At 44.8% G+C, this 16467-nt stretch overlaps 2 protein-coding genes across 3 annotated transcripts in view; one reads left to right on the forward strand and one right to left on the reverse strand.

Moving 5' to 3' along the window:
• YARS1 (tyrosyl-tRNA synthetase 1) overlaps positions 1 to 1116 on the forward strand; it is a 160796-nt gene extending 159680 nt beyond the window's left edge. For both annotated transcript variants that reach the window (XM_063954133.1, XM_063954138.1), the window contains exons 12-14: positions 20 to 213; positions 521 to 662; positions 787 to 1116. In XM_063954133.1, coding sequence (XP_063810203.1) covers positions 20 to 213; positions 521 to 662; positions 787 to 897 — 447 coding nt within the window. In that variant the 3' untranslated portion in view covers positions 898 to 1116. The remainder of the gene's footprint in view (positions 1 to 19; positions 214 to 520; positions 663 to 786) is intronic.
• A 46-nt stretch (positions 1117 to 1162) lies between these two features.
• The window catches only part of NHSL3 (NHS like 3), a 124107-nt gene continuing 108802 nt past the window's right edge, over positions 1163 to 16467 (reverse strand). Inside the window, exons 4-7 of the mRNA XM_063954132.1 lie at positions 11231 to 11339; positions 8435 to 8551; positions 3701 to 6469; positions 1163 to 3576 (exon numbers count right to left, since the gene is read on the reverse strand). Of these exons, the coding sequence (XP_063810202.1) occupies positions 3572 to 3576; positions 3701 to 6469; positions 8435 to 8551; positions 11231 to 11339 (3000 nt within the window). The 3' untranslated portion in view covers positions 1163 to 3571. The remainder of the gene's footprint in view (positions 3577 to 3700; positions 6470 to 8434; positions 8552 to 11230; positions 11340 to 16467) is intronic.

Here is a 16467-nt window from a genome sequence, read left to right on the forward strand (position 1 = left end):
AAACCATTTTGTTTGGCAGCATCCAGATGCAGACGCTTTGTATGTGCAAACTGTGGATGTGGGTGAGGAGAATCCTCGCATTGTTGTAAGTGGATTGGTGAAGTATGTGTCCTCTGAGGAGCTGCTGGGTCGCTCTATTGTACTCTTGTGTAACCTGAAGCCTCAGAAGATGCGTGGCGTGGAGTCACAAGGCATGCTGCTCTGCGCATCCATGTAAGTCAGTCATACATGATCATGTTTATACCCAGCTTATCAAGAGCTTGATCATGTTTATAAAACTAATTAAATTGCTTAGCAATTTTCCCATGTATGGTGATATTGTATATGTATTCACAGAAGAGTATGAATACACTTTATTTGAATTTAAGGTATCTAAAAATCTTTCAAATGTAATCCTTGAATTCAGACAATTTGCAGTCCTTAATTGCAATAGATTTTGTCGGTTCTATTTCCACCTTCTGTTTTTACTTGGAAGAAAAGTTGCATCTCTACATTTATTACTTGTACCTGTTCTTCTCAGTGAGGGGGAGAATAGACAGGTGGAGCCCTTGGACCCACCAGCAGAATGTGCACCTGGTGAGCGGGTATATATTGAGGGATACGAGAACGGAGAACCAGAGGGTGAACTGAAACCAAAGAAAAAGGTCTTTGAGAAGTTGCAGGTAAATTCCTCCCGTCACCTCAGGACACTCACTCGTGTGATCCACCTGCACTCTTTCTGCCATTTCTAACCCTTTCAGTCTCCTTTTATCACGCTACTTCTGATGTTCCACCCTCTATTTACAGGCTGACTTCAGGATTTCTGACGACTTGGGTGCTCATTGGAAAGAAAACAAATTTCTGACTAAACTGGGGCCGGTGACCTGTAAAACCCTACGTGGGGGCAGCATTAGTTGATTGTGCGTAACATTTTATTCCATCCCATGCTATGGGTGTCATCTTTTAACCCTTTCACTGTTGGAGGAATGTAACCTAAATTCAGAGAGACAGAATGTGCTGTTATTTATGTAAACGAGGCACGTGATGGGGCCTCATCTGCACACCATTCCCACATTCCCAACCACCTGGTCCAGAGCGATCATTGTATATTAACGAAATAAAGAGTTCTCTCATTTACTGTAGTGTATGTATTTCTTGTGCATCTCAAAAAAAACAACACTGGTTTTGTAACAGCATTTATAAAAAGATTGCTTATTTCATACAGATTTCAGTCAAAGCCTATGACAAATATATATAATCACTAAAAGCAGAACTTCAATTTGGTCTCTAATATGGGGGCTGGGGACTGAAAAGTTCTGTGTATGTATTATATTCACAACAAACTCATTTATTTTGTTCATACAGAAACCATTACATTTGCAATTAAGAGGTGGCTACAGCCCCACCCTTAAATGTACCACAATGCAGCTAAGACTGACACTCCCGAGAGCAGTGGTTAAATACAGTACCAATAGAAAACCTTTCAAACCAATGTTTAGGAATATAGGGTGCTAGCAAGGTGGGATTTGTATGTGCCAATATAAATGTACGCAGAATGGAAGCAGGATATGATTCAGGAAACCTATACAACTATATAAAGGTTACTTGTAAATCTTGCTATGCAGCGTGCTAGCTGCGCACACAGGTGAAGGCAGTTTAAGCTTTAAGGCAGTGTGGTGATCTGTATTTAACCGCAACCCTCTGGTGTGCTTCAAGCTTGTACAACTGTTGGCAATTTACACACAAGAATTCTAATTTTGTGTTCTTACTAAATCTGGTTATTGAAGTATAGCATATCATTGACCTCCCTGCTGTACACTTAAGTAGAAGAGATGTTTACGACTTAATTTCCATGTAATTTATAATGATAGCATGCCTGCAATACATACAGTGGATTGCTATTTGATTATTAAAGTGTCTTCTAGATCAGCAGGACATGGATGCTGGTCATGCATCTAAAAACTAGTTCACTGTTGGAAATTTAAATCTGGTATTGTAAGTGAGCAAATGTCAATTGCCCGTTTGTGCTCAAATGCTGGAAAACAGTTCTTCAGGCAGCTTGATTAAATCACATTGATTAAACCAACTTGTCTAAATGGTCATTTGTTTGTTTTCTGGTATTTGGAAACAACCACCGATTGTCATTTGCTTCCATACATTTCTGGATTTAGTTCCAACCAGTGTGTTGGAAATAATCTTTTAGATGTGTGGCCAGCTTTACACTGATCTCTGCATTAAGCTACTATTTGCAAAAAGCAATTAACCCATAGTGTGCTTTGAAACTTAACACTGAACCATAAGGTGCATATTCAATGCTATAACAAATACATGAGGCATTACAAAATGGTTAAATAGAAAGGATATATGGGTCCTTATTAGATGTAACTTAACCATCAGGATAGTTTATTGTGCTTTACCTTTTTATATAATACAAGTCTCTTAATTGCCATGTATAGCAGAACAAGGAGACGTGGGATTGGAATGCTGCAGATGCAAGCTGATAAGGCTGCTTTCTTATAATGTGCTTTTAAAGATTAAAAACCTTAAGGTGCATACACACTGAGATTCGGGCTAACCCCGATACTCACTATGCGACAGGGGCTAGGTCGGCATCGCAAGCACATAATGACTGTGCTTGCGATACTGACTGTGCGATTTTGGCCAAGTGTTCTTTTCTACGAGATAGTAAACATTGACTTGCCTGCACAGTCTATCTAGGCTTGAGATGCCGACCGCGCGGGACCGCGTATCAGGATCGCAAGGTGACTTTCACATTGCGATCTGCACTAACTTTTCTTACGACTTTGACTATATAGTCAAAATCGTAAGAATATATCTCACCGTGTGTGCACACCATTACCCCTGCACCACTATGTACTTGTACAGTTTAGACTGGATTCAGTAGTTAATGTGATCACTAGGGCATGTCTTTAGAAGGTTTATAATAGGTTAATTTCGCAGTTTTGCTAAACACATATAAAAGTTTAAAAAATTTATTTTCAGTACAGATAATTAAGAAATTAGCTTAGTTTTAGATTGCCAAAATAGCTCTAAGCCTGAAAGGATTGTCCTAATACAACAGGGTTAAATCCTGCAGTATTATAAAGAAGTGCTGATTTTGTTTTTATTTGTGCAGTATTCTAAGTCTAACACCAGCATTTATAGGTTGCAAAGAGTACTAAATCAGCAGGCATGACATCTATTTATACACCTATGAGCCACAGAGCTGTCCTACCTGCTTCCGCAGGTACTTTTTACTTTTAAATAAAATTTACACCAAAATACAGCTTTGTGCACTGAATTCAGTTCAAGGGTGCAGTACCAAGAGTTACCATGATGCAGACTGCAAGATATTCTCTTTCCATCAGATGGCACTCCAACCACAGTACTTCAGTTAGAACCATTTACAGTAGTCCAACAATCACACAGTAAAGATTAACTAAGATGAGAACCAACACCAGTTGTTGTTTAAATACCAAGACTATACATATTTAAGGCGAATCTTGGAGTCCAGTAGTTCATGAAAGGTTTAGCAGAGCATCACCGAGGTGTCCCTGAGAAGGCAGAACCCTGAATATTCAACATGACTTGATTATGCTGAAAGAGAAGGAAGGGTTATACCTACAGTTATTAATGTGTTTAACTGTTAAATAAAACATGAATGAAGATTAACAACTGATGTTACTGTGCTGACCCTTCAGATAGATATTTGTATAATTACCTTGTTCCAGCTGGCTTTTGTGTTTCTCCTGTCCTGCCTGGGTCACCATTGCATTAGTCTCAGCTGTTGTGGGATCACAGGGTGTGAACACACTGTCATTCGTGCCCACTGTAGAGTTTGCAGGGCTCGTAGGAGTCCGGGGTATCCCTACTGATGGCTTTCTTGCTACAGGTGGAGGAATCTTGCTAGGTTTCCTCTGTAGTGGGGGTTTCCCATCTGGGCTGCGAGGTCCCCCATGTGATTTGAGCTCTGCCACCAAATTCCTCTTCAATGAGGATTCAGCCTCTTGAGATGCAGGAGGGTCAAACACAAACTTCTTGGATCCTCGAGCAAATACAAAGCTAGCAGCAGAAGCTGGTGTTCTGTGTGCCGAAGGGGAATCTGGTGGTTTGTGCGGAGAGTGATGTGGTGCTGTGGGGCTTTCTACTGGGGAGGAGTCAGACCCCTGAGGGGATCTTAGAGACAGAGACTTGCGAACAGGTTTTTGGGGGGCCGGAAGTCCAGATAGGTGATGAGATAATGGAATTTGTGGGCCCCTGGCTTGTACAGATCGCAAACGAACCATCTGCAGCAAGGATGGTGTTACTATTGGCAAGCTTGCATCTTCTTTGTGTACAGCTGCAGTGGTCTGATAGTTTGCTGACTGCTTTCTAGGTTCAATGGCTGGCTTCCACACATTTGACTTGGGACGGGGTGAGCCTGGTGCTTGAGGAAGGATTATGTTAGTAGTAACAACGGATGATGACACAGTAGACGCAGATGATTCCACAGAAGATGACACAGTTTGTACCAAACATGTAGTGGAATCTTTTGACTCTGTAGTGGTTACAGATGTATTCCCTGTAGCTGTTTGTGGCACAGTGGCTTCAAGTGTTTCTTTGAGTTCAGTGGTTGATGTGGTGTCAACATGTGGCTTATAAATGATTGAAGTTACAGCAGTAGGAAGTGAAGAATCTGTAGCGAGAGGCACCACCATATGCTCTGTAGAGGGAGGCACAACAGGCTCTGCAATCTCTTGGGCTATATGAGGCACAGATGTAGATGGTATCTCTGTAACAGTGGCATGTATAATGCTATCTGGAGGCTTTATAGAAGTTGAAGGCACAGATTCAGGTTGTGGATCCCCAACAATGTTCAAAGACTTTTCATTTTTGGGTGTTAACAGGGGCATTTCTACTTGCATTACATCCATTTTATCATTGTTGAGAGTGACACTGTCTGAACTTGTAAGACCCCCACACACTGACTCTAAGGATGGGGGTGGAGGTAAAAAGAGTTCATCAGGAGGAGGGAAATCTGCCATGGATAAATCCTGAACATCAGAAGTTTCTGGTGGAGGAGGCGGCCACAAGGAATCTTTTTGAGAAGCCTTCCCAACTGTCAATGGTGTAATGTCAGTGTCTGACTCTGACTTTCTGGCAGGTGGAGGTGTGGGATGATGAGATGGTGGTGGTGATGGATTTGGAGTTGCAGCTGGTGTCACAACCAAGTCAATCGCTTTGTTAGGTGGGGGACAAGAAGGGGCAGGCACATTTGGATGTGGGGGAATTAGATCTTGTTCTTCTTTGTCTCCCGTAGAAGAACCAGCTCTTTGGGGACTGATAAGAGGGGAATCATTCTCTGTAGTAGAAGATGCGCTCACTGATGATGCAGACTTGAGGCTGGTTCTCTCTGGTTTGGGTGGAGTTTTTCTGCGTGAACCTGGAGACTCTAGCAGAGCTCTAACAGGCATGGTCGGTGTTCCACTCTGGCTGGAGTAGCCACTTGATGGTGATAAAGTTCGATCTGACCGACTAGGGGAGCTTACTTTTGGTCCAGCCAAAGAAGGTAAAAATACATCATTTTCTACTTTGTCTGTGCGTGGTACCCAAGGGTCTCGAGCACTGCTAATCTTGGTTGTGGACTTTTTATCTGGCCTGGGAGGAAGCCCCATGTCTCTCTGCTGTTGCAAAGAATAGGTGCGTTTAGGAGGTGGAGGAGCCTTTTTTCTTTTTCGCAGTGAAACGCTACGTACAGATGAACGACCGCTACACATGCTGGCTGCATCCGAGCCATCTTGGGTGCCTGTGCTGGGGGCAGGAGATGTTCTGCCAGTGCTTAATCCAGATTCGTGTGTTTCAGCTTCTAGCATGTTCTCACCACCTCTGGAGGAGATGGTGGAAGAGTCAGATACTATAGTTTCTGTGGATTGGGAACGGCTCCATGTGTCACTAGAGGAAGACATCCCCCTCCCTCTATGCAAAGAACCACGAATTGAAGCTGGGCTAGCTGTAGCAAGACTGCATCTGCTCAGAGTTCGAACACTGGAGCGACTCAAGGCCACCACATCAACCATCGGAGGAAGAACTGCATTTGGTATAATCTTAGACATGTATGTGGCTTGGGGTGATATGGACATGACGGGACTCACAAGATCACTCTGAGGTGAATGCGTAGTCATGCCAGGGACAGCAAGAGATTTGGGGCGAAGGAGCAGGGGAGATATCTTGTGGTTAGACTTCCGACCAATGCAACTGTCATCTCGATAAACCTTGTCTATGTGTCTTTGCAAAGCAGCTTCTGTCTGTTCTAGAGCAGCCAGTGAAATGTAGGCTCCACTGTGTGGTGCCGGAACAGGCTTTCCATCTACTGTAGGAATAACCACAAATTCTTCCTTTTCTCCTTGAACCCCATTCGCCATGGGAATTGCTGCAACCTTTTCACTTGGCTTAATTTTTCCTCTGGGGAAGAGCTCGTGGATGCCACGGTGTGATGAAGAGGAATGGAGACCTTCATATAAAAATGACAGTACAATATGCTGATTAATTATTTTGATTAAAAAAATTGGCATAACTAGTCTGAATAATATATTCAGACAACTCCTTTAAAGAACAAAGTTCTCAAAGTATGCTGCATGACATTTTGTCAGCATGAGAGGAGGATCCTCCCCACCCCTGGCTCCTCCTGAGACCTGCAGCAGCCGCCGGGGATGAGATATCGCGGTGTCAGATCCCTGGCGGGGAGCCTGGCTCAGAGTTGATGTCACAGCCTGCTCCCCCGCCGGGGATCTGACACCGCGATCTCTTGTCCCCGGCGGCTGCAGCAGATCTCAGGAGGAGCGGGGAGGAGAGGATCACCCCTCCTCCTCTCATGCGGACAAAATATCTGTTCTGGCCGCAGGCCAAAAGACACTGTGAGAAGCTGGCGGCAGCCCAGCAAAAACAGGTAGTTGGGCTGGCGGATTGGGGGGAGGAGGATCTGACTGGGGGATCCGACTGCTATTGGTCTGCTAATGCATTTTTTAATCAATGGCACCAGGTCACAAGTATAACAAACTTTCACACACACTCATTCTCTCTAAACCCCCCCTCCCCACGGGCTCTGCTGCCTTAATGTGTAAAAATGGGGACTCTGCTGCTGTAATATGTAAAAAGAGGACTCTGCTGCTGTAATGTGTAAAAAGAGGAGTCTGCTGCTGCAATTTGTAAAAAGGCGGACTGCTGCCTTAATGTGTAAAAATGGGGACTCTGCTGCTGTAATTGGTAAAAATGGGGACTCTGCTGCTGTAATGGGTAAAAATGGGGCTCTGCTGCTGTAATGTGTAAAAAGGCGGACTGCTGCCTTAATGTGTAAAAATGGGGACTCTGCTGCGTGTAAAAATGGGGACTCTGCTGCGTGTAAAAATGGGGACTCTGCTGCGTGTAAAAAGGCACCATGCTGCCGTAATGTGTAAAAATGTGAACTCTGCTGCTGTAATGTGTAATAAGAGGACTCTGCTGCTATAATGTGTAAAAAGGGGGACTGCTGCCTTAATGTGTAAAAATGGGGACTCTGCTGCTGTAATTGGTAAAAATGGGGACTCTGCTGCTGTAATGGGTAAAAATGGGGCTCTGCTGCTGTAATGTGTAAAAAGGCGGACTGCTGCCTTAATGTGTAAAAATGGGGACTCTGCTGCGTGTAAAAATGGGGACTCTGCTGCGTGTAAAAATGGGGACTCTGCTGCGTGTAAAAAGGCACCATGCTGCCGTAATGTGTAAAAATGTGAACTCTGCTGCTGTAATGTGTAATAAGAGGACTCTGCTGCTATAATGTGTAAAAAGGGGGACTGCTGCCTAATGTGTAAAAATGGGGACTCTACTGCAGTAATGTGTAAAAAGGGGACCATGCTGCCATAATGTGTAAAAAGGAGACTCTGCTGCTGTAACGTATAGAAAGGGGGACTCTGCCTACCATAATGTGTAAAAGGGGGCCCTGCCTGCCGCAATGTGTAAAAGGGGACTCTACCTGCAGTAATGTCTGACAGGGGCTCTACCTGGCGTAATGTGTAAAAGGGGCCCTACCTGGTGTAATGTGTATAAGTGGCACTACTGTGCGGTGTAATTTGAATAATGGAGACTACTGTGCTGCGTAATAGGAATTGGTATTGGTATTTTGTGGTCTTGCCCCTTCCCCATGAAGCCACTCCCCTATATTTTTGGCGGGCACTGTCCCTGTTTTTAAATATGGGTGGGGGGGGCGCCGATGCTGCTTCTTGCACACAGCGCTAAAATGTCTAGTTACAGCACTTCAGCTAAAAGGGATGGGGAACAGCAAATTTGATTAAGAAGAGGTCGGCTAAAGTGACAGATATCCTTGCAAGTGTATCTTTCGTTATATTGTGCAATACAGTGCTAGGGCCTCCATTATTTAGAAAGTAAGAATGGGCCACCTATATGACTTTTTACCTATTGTTTTCTTATTGATACGTAGTCTTACCCAGCTCTGCTGCAATGTGCTGTGGAACTCCCACCACTGTAGCTCTCTTCTCCTTACGTCTCCGTCCTGTCCTGGTTGAAGGAGTTCTGGGTGAGTCATGAGGCTTAAATGTGGAGCCTAGAAACGAAACAGAAAGGAAAACATGTCAATAGTTTGGTATGCAGTTGTTAGGTTGACAGTCATTTTGTCGACATGGTTCCAAGATCGACATTGTCAAAATGTTAACATGGCAAAAGTTGACACAGGAAAATGTCAACATGAGTTTAATTAATTTTTTTCATTTGTGGAACTTTTTCATACTTTATGATCCACGTGGGCTACGATTAGGAATAGTAACCTTGAGAAAGCGGTGCACTAATTGAGGTTCCTGCTGATTTTACGATGCCAAAAAAAAGGACACCGAAAAAAGTAAAAACATTAAGTCAGCCTTTACCTATGTCAACCATTAGTCCATGTCGACCAATAGTGGTCGACCTAGTTAGGGTTGAGAAAATGATCCACATCCTGCCTGTATGTATTAGGTGTGAGGATTATCTCCAAAGTTCATAAAAGCATTTAATTAACTATTCAACTTCACATGACTACCGTATATACTCGAGTATAAACCGACTTTTTCAGAACTTTTTTTTGTGCTGAAAAAGCCCCCTTGGCTTATACTCGAGTCAGTGCTGGCAGTGCAGTGCAGTGGGAAGGAGGGACACGGAGGGCACAGCGCGCGCCTCTCCTGTGTCTCCGGCGGCAGCGGCAGGTCTATTAAAGGAAGTACCCGTTCGTGAGCTCTGATTGGCTCACGAACCGGCACTTCAATTAACAGACCCACCGCGGCCGCCGGAGACGCAGGAGGGACACAGGAGAGGCGCGCGCTGTGCCCTCCTTCACATGACAACGCGGGAGCGGTGGAGGTTAGTTATAGCAGGCACTGGGGGAGCATATTTAACACTTGGGGGGGGGGGGCATATGTGGCACTGAGGGGGCATGCATATCTGGCGGTATGAGGGCATATCTGGCACTGTGGGGGTATAACTGGCACTGAGGAGGCATGCATATCTGACAGTATGAGGGCATATCTGGCAGTGTGAGGGCATATCTGGCAGTATGAGGGCATATCTGGCACTGTGGGGGTATAACTGGCACTGAGGGTGCATGCATATCTGGCACTGTGGGGGCATATCTGGCAGTATGAGGGCTGTGTACGGCTAGAGCTGCGTTTCCCACCCTAGGCTTATACTCGAGTTAATACGTTTTCCCAGGTTTTTGTGGTAAAATTAGGTGCCTCGGCTTATATTCTGGACGACTTATACTCGAGTATATACGGTAAGTTATTGGTTGTACATGCTTCTCCTGCAACTTTCACTTTAAATAACCCAAAAACTATAGGCAGTTAATTTTCATTGGCCTTTATCATTATACAAAGCTGCTTTGCTCTCTCCATTAAATACTATTGTCCAAGGGCAACAGAAATAAACCACTGAATCAAATGCATTGTCTAAATGCACATCAGTCAAAGTCACCTACAGATGTGTCCTCGTACATCTTTGCTGCGGTTGGTCGAAACAGCCGCTCTCTACGTGCCTGGTCCTGTGAGAATGTTCTAGTGTGTCTTTTTGCAAAGTTGTGTTTTAGTCTGGAGCGACTTAGTCTCTCAATCTGTATACAAAGTGCTACGATGCAGCGGCAATGGCTTTTTTCCACACTAAGCGGGACATGTACTAACCAGTAAGCCAGTGGAGAAGTTGCCCATGGCAGCCAATCGGCATTGACGGTACATTTATAATTTGCATACTAAAAAAGTATACAGAGAAGCTGATTACAACTTCTCCACTGGCTCACTTCTCCACTTTTATCACTGCTTAGTAAATCTCCCCCCTAAGTTCTGAAGTGCTTTGACTCAGTTCCACACAGATACACAAATGTCTTGTATCAAATTATTCTGGACAGTTGCCTGATGCATCCTAGTCACGTTGTGACTAAGAAATTTCCAGAAAGAAAGCCGCCTGATGCTAGCAGAGATGCACATGATCTGTCGGCACACTCGCACCAGGCATCATGCATGGTGTATTGAGCCTAGATTTATGAGGACACGTGTGGGAAGGTTTTTAGTAATAGCTGTAGCAGGGAAATGTACAAGCCTATACATTAACAGTGTAGTAATGTTCAATGACCGTAATGGTCACATTTAGTAAAAACCTGTTTGTTTTTTAACATCTAGTTCTAGAGTGTCCAGGCTAGGATACAAAATTCACTTGATAAATGTTTTTCCTCAGTTCAATCATTATTCTCATATGTATTCTAAATTGGGTTTATCAGCTTTTTCTGGTCTCCTCTGTGATGACCTTAACGACCTTTTAATAGAGAAAATACTTACTGTTATGTCATCTCACAATTTACCGTTTCAATATACAATTACTATCATATTGTAAACCGCATTATTGCTGAAATTGTGTGTTGTATATAGCACCAACAATGTGCAGCACTGTTCAATCAGAAAGATAAATTGGAACATACAGGAGTCAGCATTACATGCAAGTTGGCAGTATGCATGTGTACAAGTCTCGTAGGTGCTCAAAGTTTCATATGCTCCCTTTCAAGACCATACAGTGCCCCCCCCCCCCAAATAAAAAAAAAAACCCAAAGATCTAGGAATGAAATTCAGAATAAACCCCACAATGACCAAGCAGAGGATTTGGTAAATTGCAAGATCTTTGAATGCATCATAGATGGACTAGACCTGGGCTCCTCTATTTGCTCACACTACATCAATGAATCACAAGTTTGTTCTCACACTATTCCTCTAACCTTTGCGCTGGATCATCTCGGACCGAGTTGACAATGTATCATCTGTATTTTCCGTGGCGCAGGAGAGAGAGCGAGTACGGAAACCGCCATCATTTGTTTCAGGTGTGGGCTGTGAGACGAAGAGGGAAGATTTAAAATAGGATGTATTAAGTGAAAGTGGGCACATTTTGGTTGATAAAGTTTAACAAAGACGTGTTCTATGAAAAAGAAATTAAATATGATCCAACTCTTGGAATTTTTCACATTTTACTTTCTGACCTATTGAAATAGAAAAGAATTTACTAAAAGTTTTTTTTTCTCTTTACAAAGGATCCAGATTTGCACACCTGTACACTGCAATTTTCCTCAAAGCCACTTGGATGTTGCCCATTTTTGTGCAGCAATATTTAAATGACTGCTAATTGTCAAACAGATTTAGGGGTCTATTCATGAAGCAGTCAAAAGTGTGGAGAATTGAGGCAGTGGAGAAGTTGCCCATGGCAACCAATCAGCATTGAAGTAACATCTATAATTTGCATACTATACAGTTGTACACAGCAGCTGATTGGTTGCCATGGGCAACTTCTCCACAGGCTCCCTTCTCCACTGCTTCATGAATAGACCCCCTAGACTTAACTTTGTTTAGGCCACTGCAAAACCCTAATGTATTTTAATTTTTGTATTTAAGCCATCTACTACATCTGTTTTCTTTTCAGTGTTTCAATAAAGCTTAGATTAGTGCCAAGGCTACCTACCATTGTCACATGGACAGTTTCACCCATCTCTGCCAAGTACTTGTGCCAGTAACCATGGCTTAAAAAGTGCCTTGGTTGCACAGACGTACAGTACATTACTGTGATGATCAGTGCTTTGGGAAACATTGAAAATATTGTAGTCTTCCACTATGGTTTTTCATTCTCTCTGATTTGCTTTTTAATGTGTTTTCATTTATGCATGGTGAAGCTCTTGTTTGGAAAAGTACTAGCCAACTGTGGACCCGATCACACACTGGTGTGTTTATTTTGAAATCTATTGAAAGAATGTAGGAACTTTGCTTGACTGATTTGCTAATATTTAAGATGGCAAGTCTTGCCTTGCAGGAAGCCATTTTTTTCCCCATCATCACCGTCTAAAAGTGTAACCTATGTATTGCAAGTCATTCCCTGAAGTGCTGCTAGGTGCATTTCTTTACTGACACTATAACAAACTGCTACAAACAGAGCCATTTACATATTTCTCTAACGTCCTAGTGGATGCTGGGGACTCCGTCAGGACCATGGGGGGCAGCGGGCTCCGCAGGAGACAGGGCACATCTAAAAAGCTTTTTAGGTCACATGGTGTGTACTGGCTCCTCCCCCTATGACCCTCCTCCAAGCCTCAGTTAGGTTTTTGTGCCCGTCCGAGAAGGGTGCAAACTGGATGGCTCTCTTAAGGAGCTGTTTAGTAAAGTTTTTTTTTAGGTTTCTAATCAGTGATTCCTGCTGGCGACAGGATCACTGCAACGAGGGACTTAGGGGAGAGACTTGCAACTCACCTGCGTGCAGGAGGATTGAAGTTTTAGGCTACTGGACACTGAGCTCCAGAGGGAGTCGGAACACAGGTCAGCCTGGGGTTCGTCCCGGAGCCGCGCCGCCGATCCCCCTTACAGACGCTGAAGAAAGACGGCGGAACGGAGGTCCGGAAACAGGCGGCAGAAGACTTCACAGTCTTCAGAGAGGTAGCGCACAGCACTGCAGCTGTGCGCCATTGTTGCTACACGGCTCACTGACACGGTCACGGAGGGTGCAGGGCGCTGCTGGGGGCGCCCTGGGCAGCAATATAAATACCTATTTGGCAAATAAATACATCACATATAGCCATTAAGGCTATATGTATGTATTTAACCCAGGCCAGTTTTCCTAATAACCGGGAGAAAAGCCCGCCGTGAAAGGGGCGGAGCTTATTCTCCTCAGCACTCAGCGCCATTTTCCTGACCAGCTCCGCTGGTGAGGAAGGCTCCCACTCTCCCCTGCACTACAGAAACAGGGTTAAAGAGAAGGGGGGCATAAATTGGCGATATAATTATATATTAAGAGCCCATATATAGAAACAACACCTTCTAGGGTTGTTATATACATTATGGCGCTTTTGGTGTGTGCTGGCAAACTCTCCCTCTGTCTCCCCAAAGGGCTAGTGGGTCCTGTCCTCTATCAGAGCATTCCCTGTATGTGTGTGCTGTAGGTCGGTACGTGTGTGTCGACATGTATGAGGAAAATGTTGGTGAGGAGACGGAGAAAATTGCCTGTAATGGTGATGTCACTCTCTAGGGAGTCGACACCAGAATGGATGGCTTACTTATGGAATTACGTGATAATGTCAACACGCTGCAAGCCGGTTGACGACATGAGACAGCCGGCGGACAAATTAGTATCGGTCCAGGCGTCTCAGACACCGTCAGGGGCTTGTAAAAACGCCCATTTACCTCAGTCGGTCGACAGACACTGACACGGACACTGACCCCAGTGTCGACGGTGAAGAAACAAACGTATTTTTCCTTTAGGGCCACAAGTTACATGTTAAGGGCAATGAAGGAGGTGTTACGTATTTCTGATACCACAAATAAGGGTATTTTGTAGGGTGGGAATAAACTACCTGTAGTTTTGCCTGAATCAGATAAATTAAATGAAGTGTGTGATGATACGTGGGGTTCCTCCGACAGAAAGTTATGGGAGGTATACCCTTTTTTCCCGCCAGTAGTAAGGGCGAGTTGGAAAACACACCTTAGGGTGGACAAGGCGCTCACACGCATATAAAAAACATGGCGTTACCGTTTCCAGATACGGCCGCCCTCAAGGAGCCAGCTGATAGGAAGCTGAAAAATATCATAACAGTATATACACACATACTGGTGTTATACTACGACCAGCAATCGCCTCAGCCTGGATGTGCAGCGCTGAGGGGGCTTGGTCGGATTTCCTGACTGAAAATTTTGATACCCTTGACAGGGACAGGATTTTATTGTCTATAGAGCATTTTAGGGATGCATTTCTATATATGTGTGATGCGCAGAGGCATATTTGCATTCTGGCATCAAAGAGTAAATGTGATGTACATATCTGCCAGACGAAGACACGACAGTGGTCAGGTGAGGCAGATTCCAGACGGCATATGGAAGTATTGCCGTATAAAGGGGCGGTCCATTGGACCTGGTGGCCATGGCAACAGCTGAAAAATCCACCTTTTGTTACCCCGAGTCACATATTGGCAGAAAAGGACACAGTCTTTTCAGTCTCAGTCCTTTCGTCCCCATACGGGCAGGCGGGCGAAGGCCAGTCATATCTGCCCAGGGGGAGAGGAAAGGGAAGAAGACTGCAGCAAGCAGATCATTCCCAGGAACAGAAGCTCCTCACGGCTTCTGCCAAGTCCGCAGCATAACGCTGGGGCCGTACAAGCGGACTCAGGTGCGGTAGGGGGTCATCTCAAGAGTTTCAGCAACACTCGCAAGGGAACTCCGGGATCCTACATGTAATATCCCAGGTGTACATTGGAAATTCGAGACGTCTCCCCCTCACACAATTCACAGGCTGTATTCCCAGCAGGTGATAATCAAAGTACCCTTCTTACAACAAGGAAGGGGGTAGTATTCCACACTATATTGTGGTACTGAAGCCAACCGGCTCGGTGAGATCTGAAATATTTGAACACTTACATACAAGCGTTCAAATCAAGATGGAGTCACTCGGAGCAGTGATAGCGAACCAGGAAGAAGGGGACGATATGATGTCACTGGATATCAGGGACGTTTACCTACAGGTCCAAATTTGCCCTTCTCACCAAGGGTACTTCAGGTTCCTGGTACAGAACTGTCACTATCAGTTCAGACGCTGCCGTTTGGATGGTCCACGGCGCCCCGGGTCTTTACCAAGGTAATGGCCGGAATGATTTTTCTTAAAAGAAACATGGACGCTTTCCTGATAAGGGCAAGGTCCAGAGAACAGTTGGAGGTCGGAGTAGCACTATCTTAAGTAGTTCTACGACAGCACGAGTGGATTCTAAATATTCCAAAATCGCAGCTTTTTCCGACGACACGTCTACTGTTCCTAGGGAAGATTCTGGACACAGTCCAGAAAAACGTGTTTCTCCCAGTGGAGAAAACCAGGGAGTTATCCGAGCTAATCGGGATCCTCCTAAAACCAGAAAAAGTGTCAGTGCATCATTGCACAAGAGTCCTGGTAAAAATGGTGGCTTATTACGAAGCAATTCCATTCGGCAGATTTCCCGCAAGAACTCTTCAGTGGGATCTGCTGGACAAATGGTCCGGATCGCATCCTCAGATGCATCAGCGGATAACCCTATATCCAAGGAAAAGGGTGTCTCTCCTGTGGTGATTACAGAGTGCTCATCTTCTAGAGGGCCGCAGATTCGGCATTCAGGATTGGATGCCGGTGACCACGGAGGCCAGCCTGAGAGGCTGGGGAACAGTCACACAGGGAAAAAATTTCCAGGGAAGTGTGATTAAGTCTGGAGAATTCTCTCCGCATAAATAAGCTTAGAGCAAATTTATAATGCTCTAAACTTAGCTAGACCTCTGCTTCAAGGTCAGCCGGTATTGATCCAGTGGGATAACATCACGGCAGTCGCCCACGTAAACAGAAGGGCGGCACAAGAAGCAGGAGGGCAGTGAAAACTGCAAGGATTTTTCGCTAGGCGGAAAATCATGTGATAGCACTGTCAGCAGTGTTCTTTCCGGGAGTGGACGACTGGGAAGCAGACTTCCTCAGCAGGCATGACCTCCACCCGGGAGAGTGGAAACTTCATAGGGAAGTTTTTCAACATGATTGTGGACCGTTGGCAAAGACCAAAGGTGGACATGATGGCGTCCCGCCCGAACAAAAACGGGACAGGTATTCCGCCAGGTCATGAGACCTTCAGGCGATAGCTGTGGATGTTCTGGTAACACCGTGGGTGTACCAGTCTGTGTATGTGTTCCCTCCTCTGTTTCTCATAACCAGGGTATTGAGAATTATAAGACATAGAGGAGTATGAACTATACTAGTGGCTCCGGATTGGCCAAGAGGGACTTGGTACCCGGAACTTCAAGAAATGCTCACAGAGGACTAAGGGCCTGGGGAGCTAAGAAGGGACTTGATTCAGCAAGTACCATGTCTATTCCAAGACTTACCGCGGCTGCGTTTGACGGCATGGCGGTTGAATGCCGGATCCTGAGGGGAAAAGGCATTCCATAAGAGGTCATACCTACCCTGGTCAAAGCCAGGAAG

Source organism: Pseudophryne corroboree, chromosome 2, assembly GCF_028390025.1.
Source record: "Pseudophryne corroboree isolate aPseCor3 chromosome 2, aPseCor3.hap2, whole genome shotgun sequence".
NCBI classification, from domain to species: Eukaryota; Metazoa; Chordata; class Amphibia; order Anura; family Myobatrachidae; genus Pseudophryne; species Pseudophryne corroboree.